The 25,562-nt window shown below is 39.7% G+C and overlaps 1 protein-coding gene across 1 annotated transcript in view; it reads left to right on the top strand.

The window, feature by feature from the left end:
* The window catches only part of LOC135463996 (diacylglycerol kinase theta-like), a 56,806-nt gene that overhangs the window by 3,830 nt on the left and 27,414 nt on the right, over positions 1–25,562 (top strand). Inside the window, 5 exon segments of the mRNA XM_064741469.1 lie at positions 17,887–17,966; positions 22,574–22,676; positions 23,361–23,449; positions 24,132–24,263; positions 25,089–25,230. Of these exon segments, the coding sequence (XP_064597539.1) occupies positions 17,887–17,966; positions 22,574–22,676; positions 23,361–23,449; positions 24,132–24,263; positions 25,089–25,230 (546 nt within the window).

Below are 25,562 nucleotides of genomic sequence, written 5' to 3'. Positions count from 1 at the left end.
GTTGTCTGTTCATTTCCCTCTGCCTTCCCATGTTATCTTTCATGTTGTTGCCTGCTTGCCGCTGCGGCGTACAAGTGAATTGTCCCAATATCCGCGGTCTTGAATATATACGCTAAGACTGGTTTGCCTATTCAATTTTGAAGGTTCCATCAGAGCTAATTATTTTAAATTACATTTAATACATTTTAAGGCTGAAAGAATAAAACAAACAAACAAACAAAAAAAAAACATATTAGAATGAAGTGGTAATGTCATGGAACTAATTTTGCTTCGTTGGTCATATTGTGGAATGTGATCCTCTCCAGTGCAAAGTAAAACGCTGGGTCCCCCGCTGGTATGTTTTCATGAGGTACATACAGGCTTAGGCAAATATGTATAGGTGTAAAAACAGTGTGCTAATACAAAGAAAACATTTCATAAAATATTTCTATTTCTATTTATTTATTTGATTGGTGTTTTAAGCCATACTCAAGAATATTTCACTAATACAACGGCTGCCAGCATTATGGTGAGAGGAAACTGGGCAGTGTCTGGGGTAACCCACGACCATCCGCATGTGACTGGCAGACCTTCCCACGTACGGGTCATTTCTATGGGAAAGATAACCATACCATTTTTCTCATATTTCCACATCTTGCTCTACCCAAGAGGCATGGATGAATTTGGTAGACTAATGGTATAACTTCAAAAGGGTTTGGGAGTCACAAGTTTGGAATTTGAAATAATAAAATTTTCATATTTCTGTATTACCATCATTCTTCAGACTTTTCAACTGCCTCTGCAACCAATATTTCAAAACATTCTAAGAGAACTGCGGAGTGCAGAGAAAATAACTTGAACAGTTTTGTGAAGCTTGCATCTTGAATGATGCAAACAAATCATTTGTAGCATCATTTTCATAATAATTATATGCATAAAATCCAATGAAAACAGAGCTTTAGTGGTTGAAAAGGTTGAAGGTGTACAGAATTTGCATACACAGAAGTGGTGAAACTGACAAATTTGTGAATCAGAAGGGTGTCCACACTTTACAGGCAGATCAGCACTCTATATGTAGTGTTGAATGAGTGTAGCGTTGTGATTATTACACACAGATATTGATACTCTCGGTTAACTACCTTCCACATCTCCACCTATCTCTGACTCTCCCTCAAAGTCTCTGCATACATATTTTTGCATCCTGTCTAATCTAGCAGGATGTCAGGATGTACATTCACACTGAGTAATGTGATATCCAGAGTCCATATTTAATTTTTTGAGACCGAAAAAAAAAAAGTACACCAAAATGTGGATTGAGAATGGTCATTTCAAACAAGAAAAATAGCACAATTTTTGTGTAGAAATGGCATTTAAAAGAAGAAATCAATTCTAATATATGATTCAGACCAATAAAAAGCTTAATGTTACTAGGTGACATTTCATGTCATTTTTGATTTTATCTGATTTTGGCCTTTTGAGTTTCATGGAAAAGTATTTTTAAAGGATACCAGACAGTGTTTAGTTGTAGAATACTGCATTGATGTGTCGTTTCTGATGACATGGCAATCAGTGCATGATATTCTATCACATTCACACAACACAGCATACAGTTGAACAACTGTATTTATCATCTACCTCTGCCTGCTACTCGCCTGAAAGTCAGGAAAAATTAGTAACTTGGTCATGAACCATACAATTTTATGTTTGTACGGTGGAAGTTTTTACCGTCAAAGAGCCCTCTACAGGGAAGCTCGCTGAACTAACGTCCGAATATGGCTTGGTGTTACCCCTCCACCACCATTAATATTACTTATTGGGAAATACATATATTTATTTGTCTGGAAATAGATTGTGGCGGGGTGGTGGAAGTTTGGTTTTCCGTCACACAGTGTACTATTGGTTACATGGTTATTCAGTGATAGGATACGCAAATATATGGTGTCAGTGTGGTGCCAATATGAGGATTACTGACATCATGTATTTGCATATCCTATCACTGAGTAACCGTGTAACTAATAGTACACTGTGTGATAAAAAAGTTGAATAGGCTGCCTTGATTTCAGCTCTGAGAGTGGTCATGTCCAGTGCTTTAGTACAGACAGTCTTTTGGGTTTGGTGCTCACCATAGGTTTAGCTAGGAGAGCGTCTCGATGTCTTTGAGATGCAAAAATTAACATGGGGCAGATCAGGAAGATGAAAGAAAAATTTAAAATGAGACACCCGATTTCAGCAAAATTAATCATTATGGTGATGTTCAATGAAGTGATAAAAGGAAACGCCTTGTCAAATGTGGCATCATTTGGATAAATATAAACTGAGGGGGAGTTGAGGGGATGGGATACTGATCAAGAAAGCATTTGTTAGTTTATTGGTCGCCCTGGGTAGTGTTATATCTATAAAAGGGATTCTATGATGTTGTACAAGTAAAGATGTTTTTCATTATGAACAATGCAACATTTACCAGACTAATCTTTGTCATACATGTTGTAACTTGTTGACAATTACATGAAACAATTGATAACATGTAGAAACAATTCAGATTAGCAGAGGACTTTGTATCCATAAGTTGTGACACATGTATGCACTCTGCAAATGTATCCTTTTCACTACTCATATTGCTTTGACTGCTGAGCTTTTTGGGTACATTCAGCAGCATTCTAGGTGGATTTATTGGCTTGTACTGGTGGATTTTTTCGAATTTTCAGAAATCTGTATAGTCTGCTCTTCACATGTTGTCCACTAGTTGAAGGGTTACCTCTGATGAGAAATAAGCTATTTTGAACAAGACTATCAGGTGTGAATTCCAGTAAATGACATCAAATTTTGCCGCTGACTCAGTTGCACATATTGCCTAATTCTGAAGTTTTTAGGCTGGATGATATCCTGCCAGAAAAATGTAGCTTCTATAGCTGAATTGAGGGAGACCTGGGAATGGGTCATATCAAGGACTTTGCAAGTTTTACTTGTTGCTGCCTTTGCTTGACACTTGGCTCTTGATAGTTTAGATACAGGACTGTTTAGTCAGGCATCAGTATGATGTGACTGGGTGAGGTGTCATGTTTGGCGTCTTCGCCATGTTGCTTTAATAGTTATAGCTTGATAGTTTAGATACAGGACTGTTTAGTCCGGCATCAGTATGATGTGACTGGGTGAGGTGTCATGTTTGGCGTCTTCGCCATGTTACTTTAATAGTTATAGCTTGATAGTTTAGATACAGGACTGTTTAGTCTGGCATCAGCATGATGTGACTGTGTGAGGTGTCATGTTTGGCGTCTGCACCATGTTACTTTATACTTTAATTGCTGCAGCATATTAACGACATTGACTCGCCCCCCAACCCAAGCACGTGTACACACACCTGACTATTCATCGTGTTATGACTGAAAAAATGGTGTAAAAACTCCAGCGTACAGACATACAGCTGAAGTGAGTTCTGGCATAACTGTGGCATGTCTCTTCCAACTGTCTCTCTTGATTTCTCTTTCTGTAGGACATCCTGGCGATACTAATGTTAGCGATATTGTCATCAGCTTGTAAAGCTGGCACAGACGTTGAATTGAGATCATGAGAATCTGGGTCCAACTCAACAAAGTCTCTTGTCGGCCAATTTCGCTTAAATGCTTATGTTTCAGCAAGATTGGGTCATGGCCTCGCTGGTAGCTTGGTCTCTTGATACATGTATATATCTCCCATCTTTTCCATGTTAGTTTGGGCTGTTTTAAGGAGTAATTTCAGAAAATTGTTAGTGCAAAAGTCCTGGCACATGTACATCATGGTACAGTTCCTTTTTGGATGAAGAAGTTTCAAAATTGCCTGGCTTCTATTGTTTTTTTTTTAGGCTTTGATGGCCTAAAGAAGCATTTAGCTTTGCTTGCACGCATTGTGTTGTAACATGAAGTTTGCCGGTACCAATTGATGTCCAGTAAAATATTAACATTAACACATGGGTGAGTTAGCAATTAACTCGCCAAAGGTATAGTTTACCCTATGCACTCCAGTTTTTCTCCATCCATAAAACTGGCCACTGTCACATGAGTGAAAAAATACAATTCTCGAGTATGGTTTGAAAACAACACACCAGTATTTTGAAAGAATTACAAGAAGAAGAGATTAAATTCAAGGGTTTCCAAAGTGTCTACATTATCATGTACTATATTTGCTTTGGCCTTAACTTTGTGTACACTTATTCTTACCGTTATTGGTATGTGATTTAACGCCAAAAAATAAGTAAGTAAGAAAATAAAATATATACATGTATATATCAACCTGAAAAGTGGAGTCAAAATGGGCTCCATATTTGCAGATGTTTGTTTATTATACAAGGTATTTTTATTTGATATGTTTGTTTGATTGGCGTTTTAACCCATACTCAAGAGTATTTCACTTATGAGGATGGTCAGCTTTATGGTGTGATAAAACCGGGCAGAGCCAGCAGGGAAACCCAGGAAGATTTGCAGGTTGCTATCAGACCTTCCCACGTATGGCTGGAGAGGAAACCAATGTGAGGTGGGCCTGAAAACACAGCGACTGTATTGGTGAGAGATCAGTATCAGTATGATGGCTTGGGTGATGCGGGTTACTTCCCTTCGGTAAGGTGTCTCAGTGAAGCAGCACTAGATAAAAGAATGGTGGAAATCTGTCCTGCAACAAGGAGGCACATTACGTGCACTCTAAGGATTCCTTTGTTGTCATATGACTGAAAAATCGTTAAGTACGACGCTCACTCACTCACTCACTCAATTTAGGTGAAGGACAAATACTGGATCAGTTCCCTTGCAGCTATTATTTCCATTTGGACTATGGTTTACAATACATGTTCATATTACACATTTTAGTGTTGAATATTTGCAGCCATCCTGATACTCAGTGCACATTAGCCCACAATTTATTTGTGAAAGTGTGTGAATTCTGGTTTGGTATATTGAGAAGCTCACTTCTCAATTCTCACTTCGCTGCTTTAGGCATCTGAAAAACGGTGCACACAACTGTGTCAATGTATTCACTCCAGAGATATTGATCAAGCACAGTTTGCCTCTGTGTGTGTATATATGTATGCATATGTGCAGGCCAATGCAGGTCTTCGACCGGTTCGTACATCTTCATGATCAGTTGGCATATTTTGACATGTTTTTTAAATTTTATTTTATGGAGATTTATGTAAAGCTTGATTTTGCTTAATTTTCTAACTCTAGATAGGTTCTAGCGATTGCATTGAAACAACTAAAAATGTTAAGTTACAATAAACGAAAAGGGATTTTACTGGATTAAATCCATGGTACAGAAAAATTCGTAGATTCTACTGCTTCACTGATTGTAGGGTTAGATGACAATATAAAGCGGTCAGTGCAAGACAGCATGTGTTGAAGACCACTTCCATCAATTTGGGATTCCACCAATATAGTTAAAACTTAGTGGTTTACCAAGGACACTCCGTATGAGTGAAATATGTATGAGTATAGCTTTAACCAACAATGAAATGATCAAGATATAAATGTGAGACATGGTAAACTCATGAAAGAATAGACAGGTTGGTGCCTTAGCTGGGCTTTATGGAGAGAAAAGAAGTATCCTTGTTCTGCCCGACTGAGCAGTAAGAGCGATTCTCAAAAGGTCCTCAGTATCGTTTACCTGTTGTCGTTGGTGGGTTGTATATGTGATGAAATGATATAAGAGCTGTATATACTCGTATGCCATGATATTCAAGGTAGGGAATTCTGAACGCATGGATGCACGGTTGTGTGTACATGATATTATTGTATGTCCTGTAAAAGGTTATGATATCAGTCTTATCTGTCTGACACGCATGTAGTGTAACATTTCAATAGCAATGTTGGTGAACCTTTATTACGTCTTCAGATCCATGTTCATTGGGGAATTACATGTGCCTGGACATGTAAACATGGAATACACAGTATTAACCATTACACTGTTTTCTAATTACTTACTACTTGTCTTTTTAACCATGTCAAACACATACGTGTACAGTGTTGAAAATTCATCACATTTTCTTAAATCAGTGTTATAGTTTACAAACATTTGGAAAAGCTTTCCAGTGCAGTTGCAGAGTTAGTGGGATGGTCGTGGTTTGAAAGTTGCAGATTTGTAAACCCCTTTGTTTATTATGTTTATGCAAGATAGTTTTGTCAAATACATGTAGATCACGTTTATGTCACAAGTGCTTTGTGCAAGTGTTTGGTAGATTACTTTCTTTTCTCTCAAAGATTTGAAATAGCCATAGATACGCCTATTACGGCGCACATTTGCATATGAACAGTGTAAAGCTGTGAATTTTCAGTGGCTTTGAGTGTCAGGGTTACATTATCCCATTTTGGGTGTTTGCTCCTGCGACCCATGCTGTGTGTGCTTCAGAGTCCCTTGCTGTGTGTGTGCTCCTCAGTCCCATGCTGTGCGCGTGTTCTTGAGTCCCATGCCTTGTGTGCTCCTGAGTCCCATGCTGTGAGTGTGCTCCTGCGTCCCATGCTGAGTGCGTGCTCCTGAGTCCCATGCTGTGTATGTGTGCTCCCGAGTCCCATGCTGTGTATGTGTGCTCCCGAGTCCCATGCTGTGTATGTGTGCTTCCAAGTCCCATGCTGTGTGTGTGCTCCCGAGTCCCATGCTGAGTGTGCTCCCGCGTCACATGCTGTTGGCGTGTTCCCGAGTCCCATGCTGTGTATGTATGTGTGCTTCCACGTCCCATGCTGTGTGTGTGCTCCTGATTCCCATTCTATGTGCGTGCTGCCACGTCCCATACTGTGTGCGTGCTCCTGAGTCCCTTGCTGTGTACGTGCTCCTGAGTCCCATGCTGTATGTGTGCTCCCCATTCCCATGCTGTGTATGTGTGCTCCTGAGTCCCATGCTGTGTGTGTGCTCCCGCGTATCATGCTGTGTTTGTGCTCCCCAGTCCCATGCTGTGTATGTGTGCTCCCAAGTCCCATGCTGTGTGTGTGCTCCCGTGTATCATGCTGTGTGTGTGCTCCCCAGTCCCATGCTGTGTATGTGTGCTCCCGGGTCCCATGCTGTGTGTGTGCTCCTGGGTCCCATGCTCCGGATGATATCCTATACATGTAAGACACACTTCTGTTATGCTTTTTCCTGTATTGTAAGTATGGACGTGTTTATATGTGTGCATGTGGATTTTCACTATATCTTTTCAAGAAATGAGAAAAAGAAACTTTTAAGAAGTATTTCCCTCATATTTTTCATTTATTTATAATCGATTTGTTGTGACCAGGTGCCAGATGTGAAGTACTGTATTTAGAGACGACATAATATACAAATTTTTTTACACTGGATGATTGTTATTCTGCATATTCATTCTGTAAAATTTCATAATCCATGTGAAAAAATGATGTGGCCTTCAAGTCCAGCTCATGGTGGCTTCTTCTCTTTCCGTACTTGGGAAGGTCTCTGCTAGGGTTCCTCGCACAATAATGCTGGCCACCGCTGTATAAGTGAAATATTCTTGAATACAGCATAAAACATCAATCAAATAAACAAATGAAAGAATGATTAGGATTTATAATCTCATTGGTAATATTTCATCCACAATGTGACAAGCAATCATAAGAGTATTGCTTGCCTAAGCACATGTCCGGTTCTGCCTGCGAGGAAAATGTTATTCAGTGCTGTGAAGTTAACAGGTTTATTTGGCGTTGTCAGTGTTTTTGTTGGGAATGGTTTGATTGGGTACAAATGTACTTTTATGAACTTACGATATGTTAACATCCTCATTATGCTGAGGCCACAGCCTGACAGGTGCTATCTCTGACTAGTGGTGACATCTGGTGGCAAACGTGCTAGAATAATAAAACCTGAACAAGACATTGTAGTGTGGAATTAGCGTGAAAATATTACGGATCAGAAAATTCATGGACAATAGACTTCTGGTATGGGCAGGCACAGGTGCTGTCCATGAATTTGTGTGTCGGTGATCTTTGATATACTTGTACACGTACACAAAAGGCCTTTCTCTGCTTGAATTTTTCTGCCAGAATTTCTATCAATCTCAGTCGCCACGATATGGCTGAAATATTGCCGATGTGGCGTTAAGCCATAATCATTCATTCATTCATTCATTCATTATCAATCTCAGAAGATTCAAGTTCAGTGGAAATCTACCAGATTTCAGCCTAAATCTGGTACCTTTAAGCTTTTGCGCTAAGTGAAAATTTAATGTATGTATTAAAAGTAAAACAGATTTTGTTGATTCCGTTTTAAAAACTTAAATGATGCCAAACCTCTTGTCTACAAAGTAGTAAGAGTTCTTAAAAAATTGGAAATTGGAAAACACCTTGTTCATTTTAAAAAATTATTTTTTGACCTTATAGGAATCTGATTGGATTCTCATAGTTTTGGTTTACTTGTGTTATGGTGAGAATTAGATTCCTGTCAAAAAAGTAAGCCCATTTCATTTTATGGGCATTGTGTAGATTCTGGGTGTCCTTATTTGGTATGGTTTACCTGTAATTAACATCTGAACTTCTGGGTTTCATCTAGTATTTACCATGGGCTTAGCCCTGAATGTGGTATGTCTGATTTATCTGTTATTGTTACTTTATATGTACTTGTGTATAGTGGGAAAGCTACATTTCTAGTGGAGGGAGAGGCAAACCCATTAGGGTGTTACAGGGTCTGCAAAAACAAATATATTGACATTGGACGAATCCTTCAAGATTAAAAGGCGTCCGTATGAACGTTTGGTACAGCCTCTGCATAGCTGCACTTTAGTGTTAGACTTGACATTGGAACTTACGGCACATGTTTCAAGGAGATCATCTAAATTTGTTTGAGCGTATGATAGACTAAACCTATATGTATACCTACATACTGGCTGAAGGTTTATGGTGACACCATCTATGGTGTGTGGTTACCGAAGATGAATGAAATATCTACACCTCTGGTAGCTAAACCTATGACTGACTACACCTATACAGTAATGCTGAAGGTTTATAGTGACTGTGTGGTTACTATACGTGAATGAAACCTCTACACCTTCAGTGGCTAAACCTTTGACTGACCACACCTATAAAGTGTGGCTGAGGGGTCATAGTGACTGTATTGTTAATGTACATGAACAGTGGAAGGATTGTAGTGAATAATGATGACCATGCACGATTGAAACCTCAACACCTCCAGTGGCTAAAGCCATGACTGACCACACTTATACATTAAGGTTTAAGGTTTGTAACAACTGTGTGGTCTGTGTACAGGAATGAACATACATGCACAGCAGTGACTGTTGTTACTATGCACGATTGAAACCTCTACTACACCTCTGGTGGCTAAAGCCATGACTGACCACACCCATACATTATGGTTTAAGGTTTGTGACGACTGTGTGGTCTGTGTACAGGAATGAACATACATGCACAGCAGTGACTGTTGTTACTATGTACGATGGAAACCTCTACACCTCCAGTGGCTAAAGCCATGACTGACCACACCCATACATTATGGTTTAAGGTTTGTGACGACTGTGTGGTCTGTGTACAGGAATGAAGATACATGAACAGTTGTGACTGTTGTTACTATGCACGATTGAAACCTCTACTACACCTCCGGTGGCTAAAGCCATGACTGACCACACTTATACATTAAGGTTTTAGGTTTGTGACGACTGTGTGGTCTGTGTACAGGAATGAACATACATGCACAGCAGTGACTGTTGTTACTATGCACGATTGAAACCTCTACTACACCTCCGGTGGCTAAAGCCATGACTGACCACACCCATACATTATGGTTAAGGTTTGTAACAACTGTGTGGTCTGTGTACAGGAATGAACATACATGCACAGCAGTGACTGTTGTTACTATGCACGATTGAAACCTCTACTACACCTCCGGTGGCTAAAGCCATGACTGACCACACCTATACATTATGGTTAAGGTTTGTGACGACTGTGTGGTCTGTGTACAGGAATGAACATACATGCAGAGTTGTGACTGTTGTTACTATGCACGATTGAAACCTCTACTACACCTCCGGTGGCTAAAGCCATGACTGACCACACCCATACATTATGGTTTAAGGTTTGTGACGACTGTGTGGTCTGTGTACAGGAATGAACATACATGCACAGCAGTGACTGTTGTTACTATGCACGATTGAAACCTCTACTACACCTCCGGTGGCTAAAGCCATGACTGACCACACCCATACATTATGGTTTAAGGTTTGTGACGACTGTGTGGTCTGTGTACAGGAATGAACATACATGCACAGCAGTGACTGTTGTTACTATGCACGATTGAAACCTCTACTACACCTCCGGTGGCTAAAGCCATGACTGACCACACCTATACATTATGGTTAAGGTTTGTGACGACTGTGTGGTCTGTGTACAGGAATGAACATACATGCAGAGTTGTGACTGTTGTTACTATGCACGATTGAAACCTCTACTACACCTCCGGTGGCTAAAGCCATGACTGGCCACTCCCATACATTATGGTTTAAGGTTTGTGACGACTGTGGTCTGTGTACAGGAATGAACATACATGCAGAGTTGTGACTTGTTACTATGCATGAATGAAACATCAGTACCTCCAGTGTCTAAACCTTGAACTGGGGTTCATTATCATATCTACATCATCATATCTACAGTATGGCTGATAATGTATAGTGACTGTGGTTGATGTAAATAATTAATGTACATGAATGAGAACATCTCTACATGTGTACAGTGTATGTCTAAAGGCTTTTCAGGGATACATCTCCAGCTCCACAGGCTAAACCCACATGTACTCCGGCCGTCAGTGGGAAGGTCTGCCACCAACCTTCGGATCGTGGTGGGTTCTCGCAGGGCTCTGCCAAGTTTCCTCCCACGGTAATACTGGCCGCCGTTGTATAAGTGAAGAGTATGACGTAAAACACAAATCAAACCAACAAACCCACATGAATGCAAGATGTACCTAGTCAGCATGTACAGTTAGGTTGAATGTATCCACTGACTGTTGGCTTCATACTGTGCATGAATGGAACATCTACTGTACATTATCATAGGCTAAACCAACATAGCCTATCTACATGCAGGATTTACTAAACCTGTGAGTTGTAGGGCTATTATAGTGACAGTGTTTGGCACAGTATGTGAGGATTACACTGTACATTACACAGGTGTTGGCTTGAGAGTGGCTGATGTTATGATCCCAGTGTGATGTTGAGGATGCCATTCTAACGGTGTCCAATGTACCTCTGTGGATGAGGCCTGTATGTGTGTCTGAGTGTGCAGGGGCTGTAGCAGGGATGCTACACGTATGACGGCGATGTCGGCAGCCTACGCTTTGCCTTATGGGTAATTAGCTTGTCTAGATGTGTGTGGACTGGGAATCAATTTCTGACTGCATAGCTCTGACAGCGTACAAGCATAGTCAGCCGGGCTCTGTGTATAGAGCCACTGGATTTATCTATAAATTTGGTCGGTGTTGCTGAGGGCAGAGCGAAGCTGGCTCACCAGGGCTCCTGCTGTGGTGCTACTCCTCAACTGGCTCTGTCTCCCCCCTCCGACACCTCGGCAACACTGCCCCTCCTCCACGCTGCTTAGCTATACTGCCCCCTCCCCCACACTACACAGTCACACAGCTCCTCCCCCACACAAGCGACCCCTCCTCTACCCTGTGTGGCCTCACCTCCACAGTCACACTGCCCCACACCCTGCACTGCACAGGTACACAACTCTGCCACACAGGCCCTCCTGCATCAATTGGCCTCAATACCACACAGCCTCACATCCATACCAGATAACCATACCGCTCAAGGCAGAGAATCCCTCCACCAACCCTCATCCACAACCCACTCATTCCCATAACAGTTCTTTTACCTTTCTCTTGACCAGCTCCACCTCCACGCATACATTGTCAAGCTCTGCGAAACCACTACTGTCAAACGCTGTTGGTGAGTTCTTCGGTCTCCTTAACACCACTTGCATTGCACCCCTACACAAGTTTCATCTTCGTCAGTAACCCTCCATCTTCCCTTTACAAATCCAATACTACAACTTCTAACCTTAGCTCTGTTGCTATTCAACCTCTGAAACTCATCACCATACATTCCCTGCCCTGCTGTTTACCTGTGCTCCACCCCATCCTCCCGTAAGCCAGTACACATGACACACAGATTTTGAGTTTTTGCTTCGAGATTTAATCCCTGCCCACCTCTATCTGCTGTTACGCATTCTTAGCTAAACTAATTTTCTTCGGATACACTATTAAGCTGCGTGCGTGCGGTTTGATTTATCATGATATGAACTCGTAGAATTCGACCAGTTAATCAAAAGTAAGATGAACAGTGTTTCATAAGCGGTGTTAACACGATGCGATTTGTCCTGTTTTTCTGTTTTAATTTGACTACTCAAATTTAATGTGTTAATATGACAATTGATCAGATTATACTGTGTGGATGCAGCTTAAGCCATCTTACATTGCATCCCATTTGCATTCTGTACATGAATATGTTGATTTTAGTATACTGTAATTACAATGACTAAATGCGCATCAGTTTTCATGTGGATACACAAAGATTCAGCATGGAAATCTACACATGTACTGAATATAAAACCATGCAAGCATTGCTCATCATGGATTATCTCCTAACTATTCATTGTGTGTTTTGTCACTCACACTGAATGTGCTGCAAAGCATTCCATGAATGAATCTTAGAAATTTTTCAGAGATCAGTATCTGAATTTGCATATTGTTGTATACAGTTGCACTGTCAATTTTGTACACACAATTGCAAGCGCTTGTCAGATTCTGTATGCTTATTTTCATGTGTAAAGTGGTAATTCTGTTACTCAGCCATTTTCATAAAGATGTTGTACATGTACGATGGTACGGTAATAGTGATGTACAAAAACATCGTACTCTGCGTCGTAAAACTGGGCTCAGGTTTTACACACATTTACTTTAGATGCCTTAACATTGCAGGTATAAATATTGGAACATAGGGGGTAGTCCTGATTCTAGGACATACGGTACCATCATGTTTAAACTACCATTATTATTGGTCAGATTATAATGGACACAAAACCTGTAGCAAACAGAAATGTCATCAACCTTCACATAAAGGCATTCATTATTTCAGGAATGGGTGTTAGGAATGTCTGTTTTACCACATACATTGTAATGTTTCTTTTTACTGTAGACTTGCTCGTGTTTGAGGGGTAGTTGTGATGCCTGAAGGATTTAATTTGTCATTTCTGTGGGTCACAGTGGGCACTTAAACAATTGAGCCAAAGGGCTACAGCTGGTGAAAGCACTAGGAAACTCTGCCCATTATGTTGTACAGTATATATCTTCATATACCTACAGTGTAGTGCGATAAGACAGCTTCCCTCTTTCCTTTGTATAGAAAAGGCATGTTCGCTGTAGCATGACATCATCACATTACAGTGTTTAATGCTTTGGCGGCATGGAATTGCCCAGCCACAAGAACACACTATGTATGTACAGACCCCTAAATGACTCCTTGTTGTCAAATAACTGAAAAATTGTTCAGTACGACCTTAAACCCCAAGAATACATATTTACATACATATATACATACATACATACAGTGTTTATTGTCACTGTGTTGGCAAGCTGGTTGTGAAGTGAGTAGTGTTATGTACATTAATTGCACATATACATGCTAGTGTAGATACAGCACAAAGTTGTATTACCTACCCGCTCAATAGTCTTTTCTGTTGATTATATTTGTGGTAATCCTGTTATATTTATTTGGATTTTGACACTTGTTCTGTTAGCATACAGATGCATACATGTATGTGGGTCAAATGTGTATTTTATCTTTTATATCAAAATATGACACATGTACCTTCATGATATTACTTTATATTGTTGTGGTCTGCTGGCATATAGCAACAGTGCCTATAAATTGTTTTACTATTAATTTCCACTTTAACTAACCTGGCCTGAATGGTTTAGGCATTTTGACATTCATCTAGTCACAAACAGGGTTCACAAAGATCAGGGAAAATGAAACTTTCTGTTCCAGACACTGGAATATCAGGGAATTTAAAATTTTGATGGTTTTGTCCTGGAATATAGAGGACTTTAATGTCAAGTATGCTGTTGTAATTTTCAAAAGTGAAATGGCTCTAGATTCCTTGGTGTTTGCTGTGATAAAATATAAAATTTGAACGTACCAGTACTCGAAATTTGTTCAGTGTTTTTAATGAAGTGGTTTCAGAAACGCCAAAACTATTGCATTGGTAATGTAGAAGGTTTGGATAGGGTTTCGGAAAAGTATCCTAAGGGGGATAACACCTCACTATACTTCCACACCATCATTGCCTTGTGGTTTGTATCCATCAGTCGATCAGCATCAAAAGTCCGTTCAACTCGCAGAAGCTCGGGACATTGAAACTGAGCTTGTAGTATCCCACTACCTGTAACTGTCAATTCTGACAGTTGACCTTGTACATTCGTAGACAGCAAAGACAACAACAACTTGACCAGTATGCATCTAGCAACAAAACATTTGAGGCGGAGATTTGGTTGTGCCTGAAATCAATCCAGTTGCACTGCCCGTACAACTGGCTGGCTGATACAGGTACTCACTTGCGGCCTACTGTTTCTGCTGGTAATTTTGGTATCTTTATTCAGGTATCAATAACTTGACAGATTTCTCATAAAGTTTTATTTAGACCAACATGATTATTGCACCATTAAAAGGTTTACTCTTTTTTTTTTTTCTTTTAAAAGAAACTGTTTTTCTTAACTTTAAATAAAGTTAATATGATAAACAGAGACTGTTCACTTTTTCTGAAAATTTAAAGTATAAAATGTGCTTTATATGTGTATATCATATATACGTTTTTAATATTTAGTGTTATTTTATTCATGTAAATTTTTTGTTTTTGGGAAAGCTCTTCAGATGAACCATCCCAGACGGTTTCATTGCCGCACAATTGCAGTGTGGGGAGGGAAAGTCTGCACACACGACTACATTTGGTGTCGCAAAACATTTCAAGAAATATATAGCCTATCACACCACATGAAAGCAAAAATATGAAGATACAAAACAAATAGATGGATGTTAGTATTCGGCTGTGGGAAGGTGACATTGTCACCGCTAAATACGTCCTCTGGATTCATGCGATGAGCCACTACAGAAGATATTCTGGAGACCTTATACAAAAACATAAATGCATGTAACTTATTTTTTCCTCTTCCTTGTTTGTACCTGGGATGGATTACCCTGGATTCCCTCCTGTTCAACTTCAGTGATCAGAGTATTAAACAAGTGTTTATGAATCATGGTATATTGTTATTATTAGTACCATCATGGTGCCTTAGTGATAGTAAGCCAGAGCAGTTAATGTTGTTTGTGTGGCTACTTGCACAGTCTATTGTTCATTAAGATCACTTCCTCTCCCCTCCCCCCCCCCCTTCCAAAAAAAAAATGCACATACATTTATGTGAATGTTGCATGTGGGAAGTTTATCAGTAATTTGACAGAGGTTAATGGTTTGCTCCAGGGAGTCTGGTTTACTCCACTCTTAAATCTTAATTACCAACAGCATACATGAAGTGAAAACTTCACCAGTGTGATGCCAAACAAGAATCAAATAAATAAATATATTTTCCTCATTTGCCCTGTCACCTGATGTAGGCCATGCCAAGTGCCTTATTTAATATTACTGATACTACATGTGTAATAATGTTACTTGCTTAGGCCTTGCTGTCAGAAATAGAACAAAGTCTGTATATTGTTATATTGTATCATGTTTTGCATGACTATTTAAACATAGCAGCTTTGCTAGAACAGACGAGAACCATTGGCATATGATTTATTGTGTAGGACGTTTAACACTAATCAGATAAAGTGATATGAGTGAAATAATGATGAAAGCATAAAGCATACACAACCATCCAAACTTGCTTGTTCCATCAACTTACACTAACATTCCCACCAACACCTCTCTGTTGAATATCATGGCATTTTAGTGATAATGGACTGGAAAATCATGGAATATCGCGGTATTTTGAAAACCCATTTCTGTATGAACCCTGCACAAGAAAATTCACAACTTAAGAACAGCAAGTTAAAGCAAAATAGTGTTTGCACTAAAGCAGAAGTAACTATTCTAATGAGTGAATAACATGTGAAGTTTATTTTATAGTCCCAGTCGCTTTTCTTCTACCCCCCCCCCCCCCCCCCCCCCCCACCAAAATTTCCAGGTAATACCACTTCAGTGCCCCCATTAGTAACTTTTCCTGCTCAAGAACTACACTTGGTGTGGCGGGTGTAAAGGGAAGTAACTCGGACAGAAGCGTTAAAATGTGTACACACACTGACCAGATGGTTGTTAGTAGGATAGGTTATCGACTTCAGATGGGAAATGCACTTACAGACTTCAGATTTCCTAAACATGAACAGCTGAATACGGTGTAAAACGACAATGAAATAAATAAAAATAAATAAGCATGAGTAGTTCTGATGGACTGGGCACAAGTTCAGATCCTGTCAATATTGAGTAAAGGGAAAATGCCTCTGAAGCCAAATATTCTTGTAAAACGGTCTGAAGATATTATTTGGGCAAGGTTCCAGGAAAATAATTTTGCCCAGTAGATACTGTGTTCACTAACTGTAACCAGGGCTATTGTACTTCCTAACACAGTATGTTTATATTCAATCCGTTCTTTTGTACAACTATTTAGACAATGTACTTTTGTAGATTTCCTTGCAGTCTAACATTTGCAGTGGTGTAACTTAACTTTTTAGGTGCCAGCTCTCAGGGCAAGCTGACAAAGAAAACTGATTGTCCGCACTCATTTTCACTTGCCATGCCACAACGCAACCATTTGTTTCACAATTTATTGCCAACATTAATATTAAAATTGTTTTGAATTAAATACATCTGTCTCAATTCACATTCATGCATTTTTATTTTTCTGATGCTACACTGAAGTGATTAAAAAAAAATGTGACTTTCATTTATGTAACTTGTTTATGTATTCAGTTATTAACCATAGACTAAAGTCTAATCAAATACTAATATATTAGAGTGCAAAGTTTGGAAATAATTTGTCAGATGTAACTGTTTTAATCCACTCTAAGATTATGAGCGCTTACACGGCTTATCTGTCCGCTTAGTGCAAGAATTCAAGCCCACGAATATTCTTCTTTCCCACGAATATTCTTCTTTCCAAGTCTCGAATGTTAAGCGCTATCGTAAAGTTTATTTCTATCTGACAGAAGGGCTACTGGGATTTGTTTTTGACCGGTGGTTAGTCAAAAAAGACTCCATTGAATCTTCTCCATTGCGACAAACACAAGGTAAACAACGTGGCGACCAGCCTCCACTGAGCCTTCTCAGCGACACGCGGAGAATGCTTCTGATTTTTTACAGTATGAAAACATCCATGTGTGGGAGAGTATGAGCTGCGCACTAGGCAAAAGCCTCGCTTTGATTCATCCATCCGTCTGAAAGCTGTGCATGGCTGAAATGAAGTTCGCGATGTTACGCAAATATTTTACCAGTGCAGTCGAAAGATTCAAGCTAGCGAGTGATTGTGAACATATGCAATTCAGATCATAGATTATTTTTATGCTCTTAGCAAGTCTCTTGCGCTGCCCCACAACCCAAAAACATGACTTACTGGCCCAGTGCCGATTTCACTTGCGTTTGGTGAGCGGGCAGGTGTTAAGTTATACCACTGATTTGTTGAAGACTGATTGTCTTCTTATCTGTATCTGTATGTCACATGTGGGAAAGTCCATCTGCAACTTTCCAAAGGGTCGCTGGTTTATGCTGGGTGCTTCAGTTTCCTGCACCTATGAGACTGATCGCCATTGTATACCGAGTGGAAAATTCTTGTCTAAAAACTGTCAAATAAATAAAGAACATTAATTGTATGACGTGCTTGTGCTTACTGATGTTCTTGTTCTTCTGTCCACAGTGTGTAACTTTGTGGTCCATGATCGCTGTCTGAAGACCGTGGTGTCGGCCTGCTCCAGTATTGCCACCAACCTCATCAAGGTAAAGTATTCACCTTCTGCGCCTCTGCAAGTATGATATTAGTACAGTCTAGTGTTAAGTGATGATAATTGGTAGATAAGTATGGAGTGGGGTGGTATGGTAACAAGCTTTGGGCGATCTTGGGTTTCCACCCTTTCTTTGCCGGGTTTTCTGTTGGCATGATGTTTGCCGCTGTCGTATCAGTGAAATATTCTTTATCATGGTGTAATCCAAAAATCAAAAAAATAAATACATCTATTATTATCTTTTGAGTATGGCATTGGGCAACCATCAAATAAATGAATAAATGAATTGTGGATAAATACGGCTTCAAATGATACAAATGTTACCTCTGTGGTGAATAGTTTGGTCGGTGGGCACTTACCTTTATCCAAAATACCAGTTATCTTCAGCCGGGGCAAACTGTGAAGGTGGGAATTGTCAGTATCTAAATAGTAGGTATCGGCAGAAAAGACTCACTAAAGTACATCATGGAATGTATTTTGTGTTACTTTACTCCTTTGATCACCTGCTGATTAATAGAGGCCCATTCTCCATTAAAACATGTTGGTGACCCAGTTATCAGGAAGCCGATCAAATGGCCGAAAATTCCTTGGAGACAGAGAAAATCTGTACAGAGTAATACTGGATGGCTGACATCATGTGACCCAAGTTAAAGCTCTAATAACATGACTAGCTCATGTAGTTTTATCTCCAAAATCATCTGAAAAAAAGGGTATATGACTTGCACTGAAAGTTTCTCTTTCATATGCGAAAGGTTGAGGAATTAGGGTATCAATAGGTTTCTAGCTATAAGTGTGATGGGGAATTTAATCAGGGATTTCATTGTGGCTGCTTTGATGATTTTCTTTCTGTAAGAGTCCTCTGCCCAGTTTCTGACTTATCATAATGCCGGCCAATGTTGTATAAATGAAATACGAGTATTGCGTAAAACACCAATCAGATAAATAAATTCTGGCAGATCCAATGTGTAGCTGAATTTCATTGGTTGACGCAGCTTGTGATTTATTCTTGTTATGGGGAATTCATCAAGTCGGCCTGTGACGGAGAATGGCTCAATATTTCTCAACAGGTTGACGAAATAATCTATGATGAGATCTACCTGCTGATATTGTGGGAATAGGTTGTCTAAGGTAGTGGCCTAGTAGTAGTCTGTCAGCCAGTCACACTCATCTACACCGCATACTACATACTGTAGGCATGATAACCATATGATACATGAATCTTTTGTTGACATTATCAAAGCTCAAAGATGACATGACGGGGGTTCTTAGAAGTCATTTTTCCATGTTCTGAGCACCATTGTCTGGGCGAAATTGAGTTTTTGTTTCAACTGAAATTGATTTTTTTTGTTTTTTTTTTTGTTTCGACTGACTGTTTGAGATACCAAAACTGAATATTTTTGTATCATGATCGTCCACTGATCAAAGTAATTGTCGCTGTCTATGTATGAACTCAAGTTGGTTCCTAGGTTGATAACTGCAAACAGATAATCGGCGCACCTTGCAGTTATTGTTACATGTGTTTCAGGATACCAGTACAACGATGCGCAAGACCTGCCCAGAAAGCTTAAAATTTAGAGCATCAGTCTAGCTTCAACGACTGAAATTGACAACATAAGCAGTTGATTCTCACATCACCTTTTAAAAATATTCACTAGTAATGAATCAAGACGGAATGATCTTGCATTAATGGCTTATGGAATATGTGGTTGTCACTCTCAGTCTGTAAAAAGAGGTGACAAAAATTACCTAAAACAAAAAAAAAAAAATGTTTGAGAAAATCAACAACACCTTACATGTGTACTAGAAACTAATCTGAATAGTGCACCCAGATAAATGTTCTGTGCGTTATCTAAATTATCTTGAAATATTACCCTTATTTGTCAAAATAAACGAAGATTTCAGTCAACAAAAGCAGTTCAAAACGAAGTCAGATTGGACATATGGACAGGGTACTAATCACATGGAATTTACCGTCAAAATCAGCCACCAGTAATAAGAAATTCAGAGTCTCACAGCTAGTGATTTATCTCAACTAGTAGTAACTATAATTAAAATAAAATACACTGCTACTTTATATGTATCAGTGAATTGTCACTTTTTCCACAACAAATACAGCTGGATCTCAATGGCCTGAACTGAAATCCTGTCAGGCACACATCTCCATAACTGTAAACAAAAAAGGTGCTTTTATAGCAAATCGTGTCACTAGTAAATGTTCATATCTGGCAAAGAAGGCTTTAATTTGCTGCTGTAAGCCATTTATCAACCTTCAGGCTTCCGAAAACGAACCCTAGGGGCAAACTGAATGCTTTCTTTGAAAGAAGCTGAAGATATTAGCTCCACCTGACGTCAAGGGGGAGGAAACAGGTCAGGCGTGTGTAGTCTATCATGCTATGCTAATGTCTAAAACAAAACAATCGGATGCCCATGTTGGTCAAATTTTTTGTGAGGACCGATTTGGTAAGACCAAAGAAGCTTACTATGTGATGTGTTTCATTTCATGCTCTACTTCCAAAAATTGCCTTCTTAAATCTAATCAATGCAGAGGGTCATGAAGATTTCCGAAAAAGGGAGATAACTTGTCATGCCAGCAGATTGCTTAGCGTCACTTTGAATATGTTTAAATTGAGTTTATGTAAAGGTTTGAATAATTCTTTCTAAAGACATCCTTAAATTGAGTAAACATAACCAGTTATTGAGTTTTTTATTCAGTTGACGGACCGAATATCGGCCTGTCCAGATGACTTCTCTGAACTCTCTGAAGTTTAAGATGACCCAATTATATATTATTATGACTGAAAGATGGGTAATAAATTACACTGGGTCATTGTGAATCTCACTTGAGAAGGTCCCTGCACATGTACCAAACCATTGCTTTAATTTATGCCACTGACTTATGAAGGGACATTATCCCATACTAGTCTATGTACAGTGGTAAAGGATCATCATATTTTAAACCAGGGAGAGTTCAGTAGGGTGTTGGACTCATTTGTCCCGTGGAGTACCACTGGGTGTAGTACAGTATACATCATGACTATTCATGGGATAACTCACAGTTGGTGTGCCTGCGATCTAACAGGTACATGAACATGTCTGCAAATCTACTGAATCATAAATAGATGAACAAAGTATTTAAACCTGTGGAGTTGCAGGTATTCAGTTTCAGTACACCTGTAACCGGTCTTTGACGATCACACCATGAAGGGGTGTTATAAGCACACCTGATTTCATTCACCCAAGACTTTTAATTTTGTGTTAGGTGTGTTTTACTAGAACATCTTGACTTTATTTCATGCGGATGCTTTTGTGGCAATTTTTATCTGGAGAGGACGTTTGTCGTTTACCTGTGTTATCTCCTCCAGTAGTCAGATTATCTAGTTATACTACAGTTACAATTTGGAATTCAGCATGACCATATTTGTCCTTATTTACCTGCTGGCCACAGAGCTCGGTCACTGTGGACTCTGTGGATAATGGTAAAAGATTTTGACAGTTTGAAAGATTTTCTCAATTTCTTTTTCTGGTGCAAAAATGCATTAAACTAGAGTTTTCCTACTAGTCACTGTGAGACATGTTTATATGTCAAGATTACTGCTCTCCTGATAGAGACATGTCATCACATTATGTAAAGTAAGCTGGTACATTGAATATGAAACTTTCAATGATATAGGTCAATTTCCCACCTTGTACCAGAAGTTGTCAAAATGTTTCACTGTCATTGATAAATTGCTGGCATTAGTAAATGTGCATAAAGTACAAAATTTGGAACGCACAAAATGCTATTAGTTACATGGTTTCTCAGTGACAGGATATGGGAAAATATCATGTCAGTAATCCTCATATTGGGCAAGATGTTAGGTGAGGTCAAAATGAGGGTTATGGTATAGTTAAGGTTCCTTGTCGTTTAGTAACCTCGTAATTTATGCTGCAAAAAGACCCATTATTCAGAGCAGAATCCTGATGTATTAAGGAATGAATTCAGCAACATCAATGTTTTTGCGACCAAACAAAGGGAGATAAGCATTGTCAACAGATGTATGTGGCATTGGCTGCAGAATATTGGATTGTACCTCTCCTATGCAACTCTTGCTGTTGAATGAAAACTGAAAAATTGACATGAATTTATGAGGGTAGGGGTCTGGAGAGAGGGTTGGATTGGGGAAGGGGACCACAGTTAGCTGTGTGTAGACGTTCCCAAGACCCATTGCAGCGGAATGAGAAAATAAAAGCAACATTTACAGTGTCAGAAAGGGAAATCATTTTATAATTTGATGTGGAGCTGTATTTCAGTTAATAAGTTATTAATATAACCTCATGGTAAAATGGGAGCGGGGGTGGGGGGCTCTGTGGCTGAGGGGGCTAGCATGCCAGCAAGGCACAATGACCCAGGATCCTCCAACCAATACAGCAGTCATGTTGGCTTCCTATCCGGCTGTATGTGAAGGTCTGCGGAAACCTGCGCATGGTCGTGGGTTTCCTTCGGGATCTGTCCGGTTTCCTCCCACCATAACGTTGGCTGTTGTCATATCTTGAGTTCGTTGGAAAACACAAATCAGATAAATAAATGAATAAATCATGGTCAAGTGCTTGCTTTTTTTACAGAATCCTGTAGCCCATTGTTGGTCAGAGCCTCACCATTTCAAAAGGAAATTTTGTAGTGTTTGTCGAAAGCGGCTAGAAGATAGCCTGGCAATACACTGTGAAAGTAAGTTTTCTTTATTGTTGTATGTGTGTGTAAGATGTCAGAGTTGTCAATACTGCATAAAGGAATGACCAAATACTACTTGTACATCAGCCTGGCATTTGACTGCTATTTGGAATAAGACTGTGCTTGGACCAGTGTCATCATAAAGTGTTACGTCTTGTCTGGTGTCTTTGGCATGATGTTCCAGTGAGGCAGCACTACAAATTTTCTAGCTTTAGGACTGATTTACTGCACTGTAACACCATTCAGATACACAAGAAGTTATAACCAGTTTTTGTGTGCAGTTTTCAGTAGATAGTACAGTTTTTGAAAGAAAGCTGATATAATTAATATATTTTACCTGTGCTGGTAGATCCACGGTCAATCCTGGGTTGGGTCACATCTAAGACCTTAAAAAAGAGGAAGCTGTAACTTCCTCACTTCCAGTTCAGCATTAAGGGGATAGTGCAACAACTGATTGATCGGTATCAGTATAATGGCTTGGGCGGGGAACTTACTTGCCTTGGGTAAGTCATCTCAATGAAGCAGCACTAGATAAATGAGCAGTGGAAATCCACTCTTAAGAACTCCTTTGTTGTCATATGACTGAAAAATTGTTAAGTACAAAGTTAAACTCCAAGCCCTCACTCTTTCTTGCGAATGTCTGTATCCATTGTACACTCTTGTTTTTTTTCCCCATTTCAGTTTGTGAATATTATGCACATTTGGACTGTCAAGATTTCGTTGTAAGCGACTGTAAAGAATGTGCGACTTATGTGCCCCACAGAGATTTGGTAAGCCAAGCAGCCTGTCTGTCTTCTGTATTTCCTCAAACTTTCTGCACAGTTACAAAGTGCATAATGCGAGAATAGGAGTTTGTGTGGACAGATAAAACCAGTGTTTTGTGAAAGCATGGAGTTGAACTATCCATTCAGTGCTCTATAAGTGCTGTACTAAAAAAATAATGTTGGAGGTGATGATGTTCTAGTTCCATTTCAGAGTACATGTTGATTTGTGTATTGTTGGGGCCTCCGTGGTCAACGTGCCAGCACAGGGTAATGACCCAGGAGCCTCTCACCAGTGCGGTCGCCAGGAGTTCAAGTCCAGCACATGCTGGCTTCTTCCCCGGATGGCTGTACATGGAAATACCTGTCAGCAACCTACGGATGGTTGTGGGTTTGCCCAGGCTTTGCTTGGTTTCCTCTCGCCATATTGTCGGCCATTGTTGTATAAGTGAAATATTCTTGAATATGGCGTAAAACACCAATTTAGTAAAGAAATTGTATATTATGTATGTTGGTTTAAATGAAGCTAAATTTCATCATTAATAATTTACTGCTCAAGAGGATCTCCAAGAAGTCACATGTATTGCCTTATGAATAGTACAGAAGTGAATACCTGGCAGGTGTCTGGTTTTGTTTCGGGAACAAGCCTCTCCAGATAAATCAACTGTACTATGCGTTGTTGTTGTTGTAGATGTCAGTAGTCCACTACCACCATTGGAGGGAGGGAAATCTACCAGCCAACTCCAAGTGTGTGGCCTGTAAGAAGACCTGCTGGTCATCGGAGTGCCTGGCAGGGATGAGATGTGAATGGTGTGGTGTGACGGTAAGATCAGTGTTACAAAACCAATATACGCTTCAGTCCATGCATCTATCTATGTGCTATTTACTGTATGTTGTTAATGTGAGTTTTACATACTGTAGATTCACCCATGAACAAGTTGCTCATTTTTCCTGATTCTGGGAGTTCTGTTAATAAGTTTGTTTAAAAGCTGAAATTATGTTCTGCTGGAAAAATGTATCAGCACTAAAAGTTCTATTGTATAACTTTGACTTGCCTCTTAAAATGCAGTTACTTGGGCCAAATTTTAGGCCCTTTATGTTCATGTTTGATGTGGCCGGCATACAGGTACAAATGGACCAAGTCTTGATACTGAAAGTTTTGATACTGATGATGTTCTTTGTTTGTTTTAATTTGTTTTCTACCACCACTGCGACCAACATTTTGAAATATTCTGAGAGAACTATGGGGCTTAGAGAAATAATCTTAATTGACACAAACAGATCATTTTTGGTCATGTTTTCGCAGTAAATGTTTGCGTAAATTCCACTGAAAAAAGAGCTTTAGTGGTTGAAGGTTGAAGATATGCAGTAGTTTGATTTTCTTCGCATTTGTTAGGTGATTGACTCAGATCCTGGAAATCAAAACAATATGAAAGTTTTAAGTCGAGGTTGAAATCCATCCGTACCTATTTCCAAACAGCTGGACTGGCACAGCTGTGAATCGTTTGTTTCACTTTACAGGCATGTGCAGATTGCAACATGGGTTCATGGACTGGAAGATTAATACCAAAAATTATTAAATCCATGCATAGATATTGCTACAAAAAAAAGTGAAAACATGCTAGTGAATGATTTGTTTATCTTCCAGGCACATGCAAATTGCTACAAGTCTTTACCAGCAGAATGCAATTTTGGCAGCTTGCGGGAAATCCTCCTCCCTCCTTCCTGCCTGACCATCCCACGGATGGACATCAGTACAGAGGTCATGCTGGGAATCAACATGAAAGGCAGTAAGTCTCCACATACAAACACTTCCTTATCCCACTGTAACAGAGAATGGTGGATTGGAGCTGTTAAGGTGCCTGTTCCATAGTTACAAGCACGCATACAAGGTGTTGGTTCAGTCCCACTCTGTGCGGCAACCGTGGCCAAGTTGTTAGCATGCCTGTGCAGAGCATTGACCCAGGAGCCTCTCACTAGTGTGATCATTGCGAGTTCCAGTCCAGTGAAGTTCGTGGTGGCTTCCTCTCCTGTTGTACGTGGGAAGGCCTGAAGCGACCTGCAAATGGTCGTGGGCTTTCTCCGGGGCTCTGCCCGGTTTCCTCACGACATATTGTTGGGT

Source organism: Liolophura sinensis, chromosome 3, assembly GCF_032854445.1.
Source record: "Liolophura sinensis isolate JHLJ2023 chromosome 3, CUHK_Ljap_v2, whole genome shotgun sequence".
NCBI classification, from domain to species: Eukaryota; Metazoa; Mollusca; class Polyplacophora; order Chitonida; family Chitonidae; genus Liolophura; species Liolophura sinensis.
Note: the sequence above shows the minus strand (reverse complement) of the source record. Positions and strands in the feature narration are given on the sequence as shown.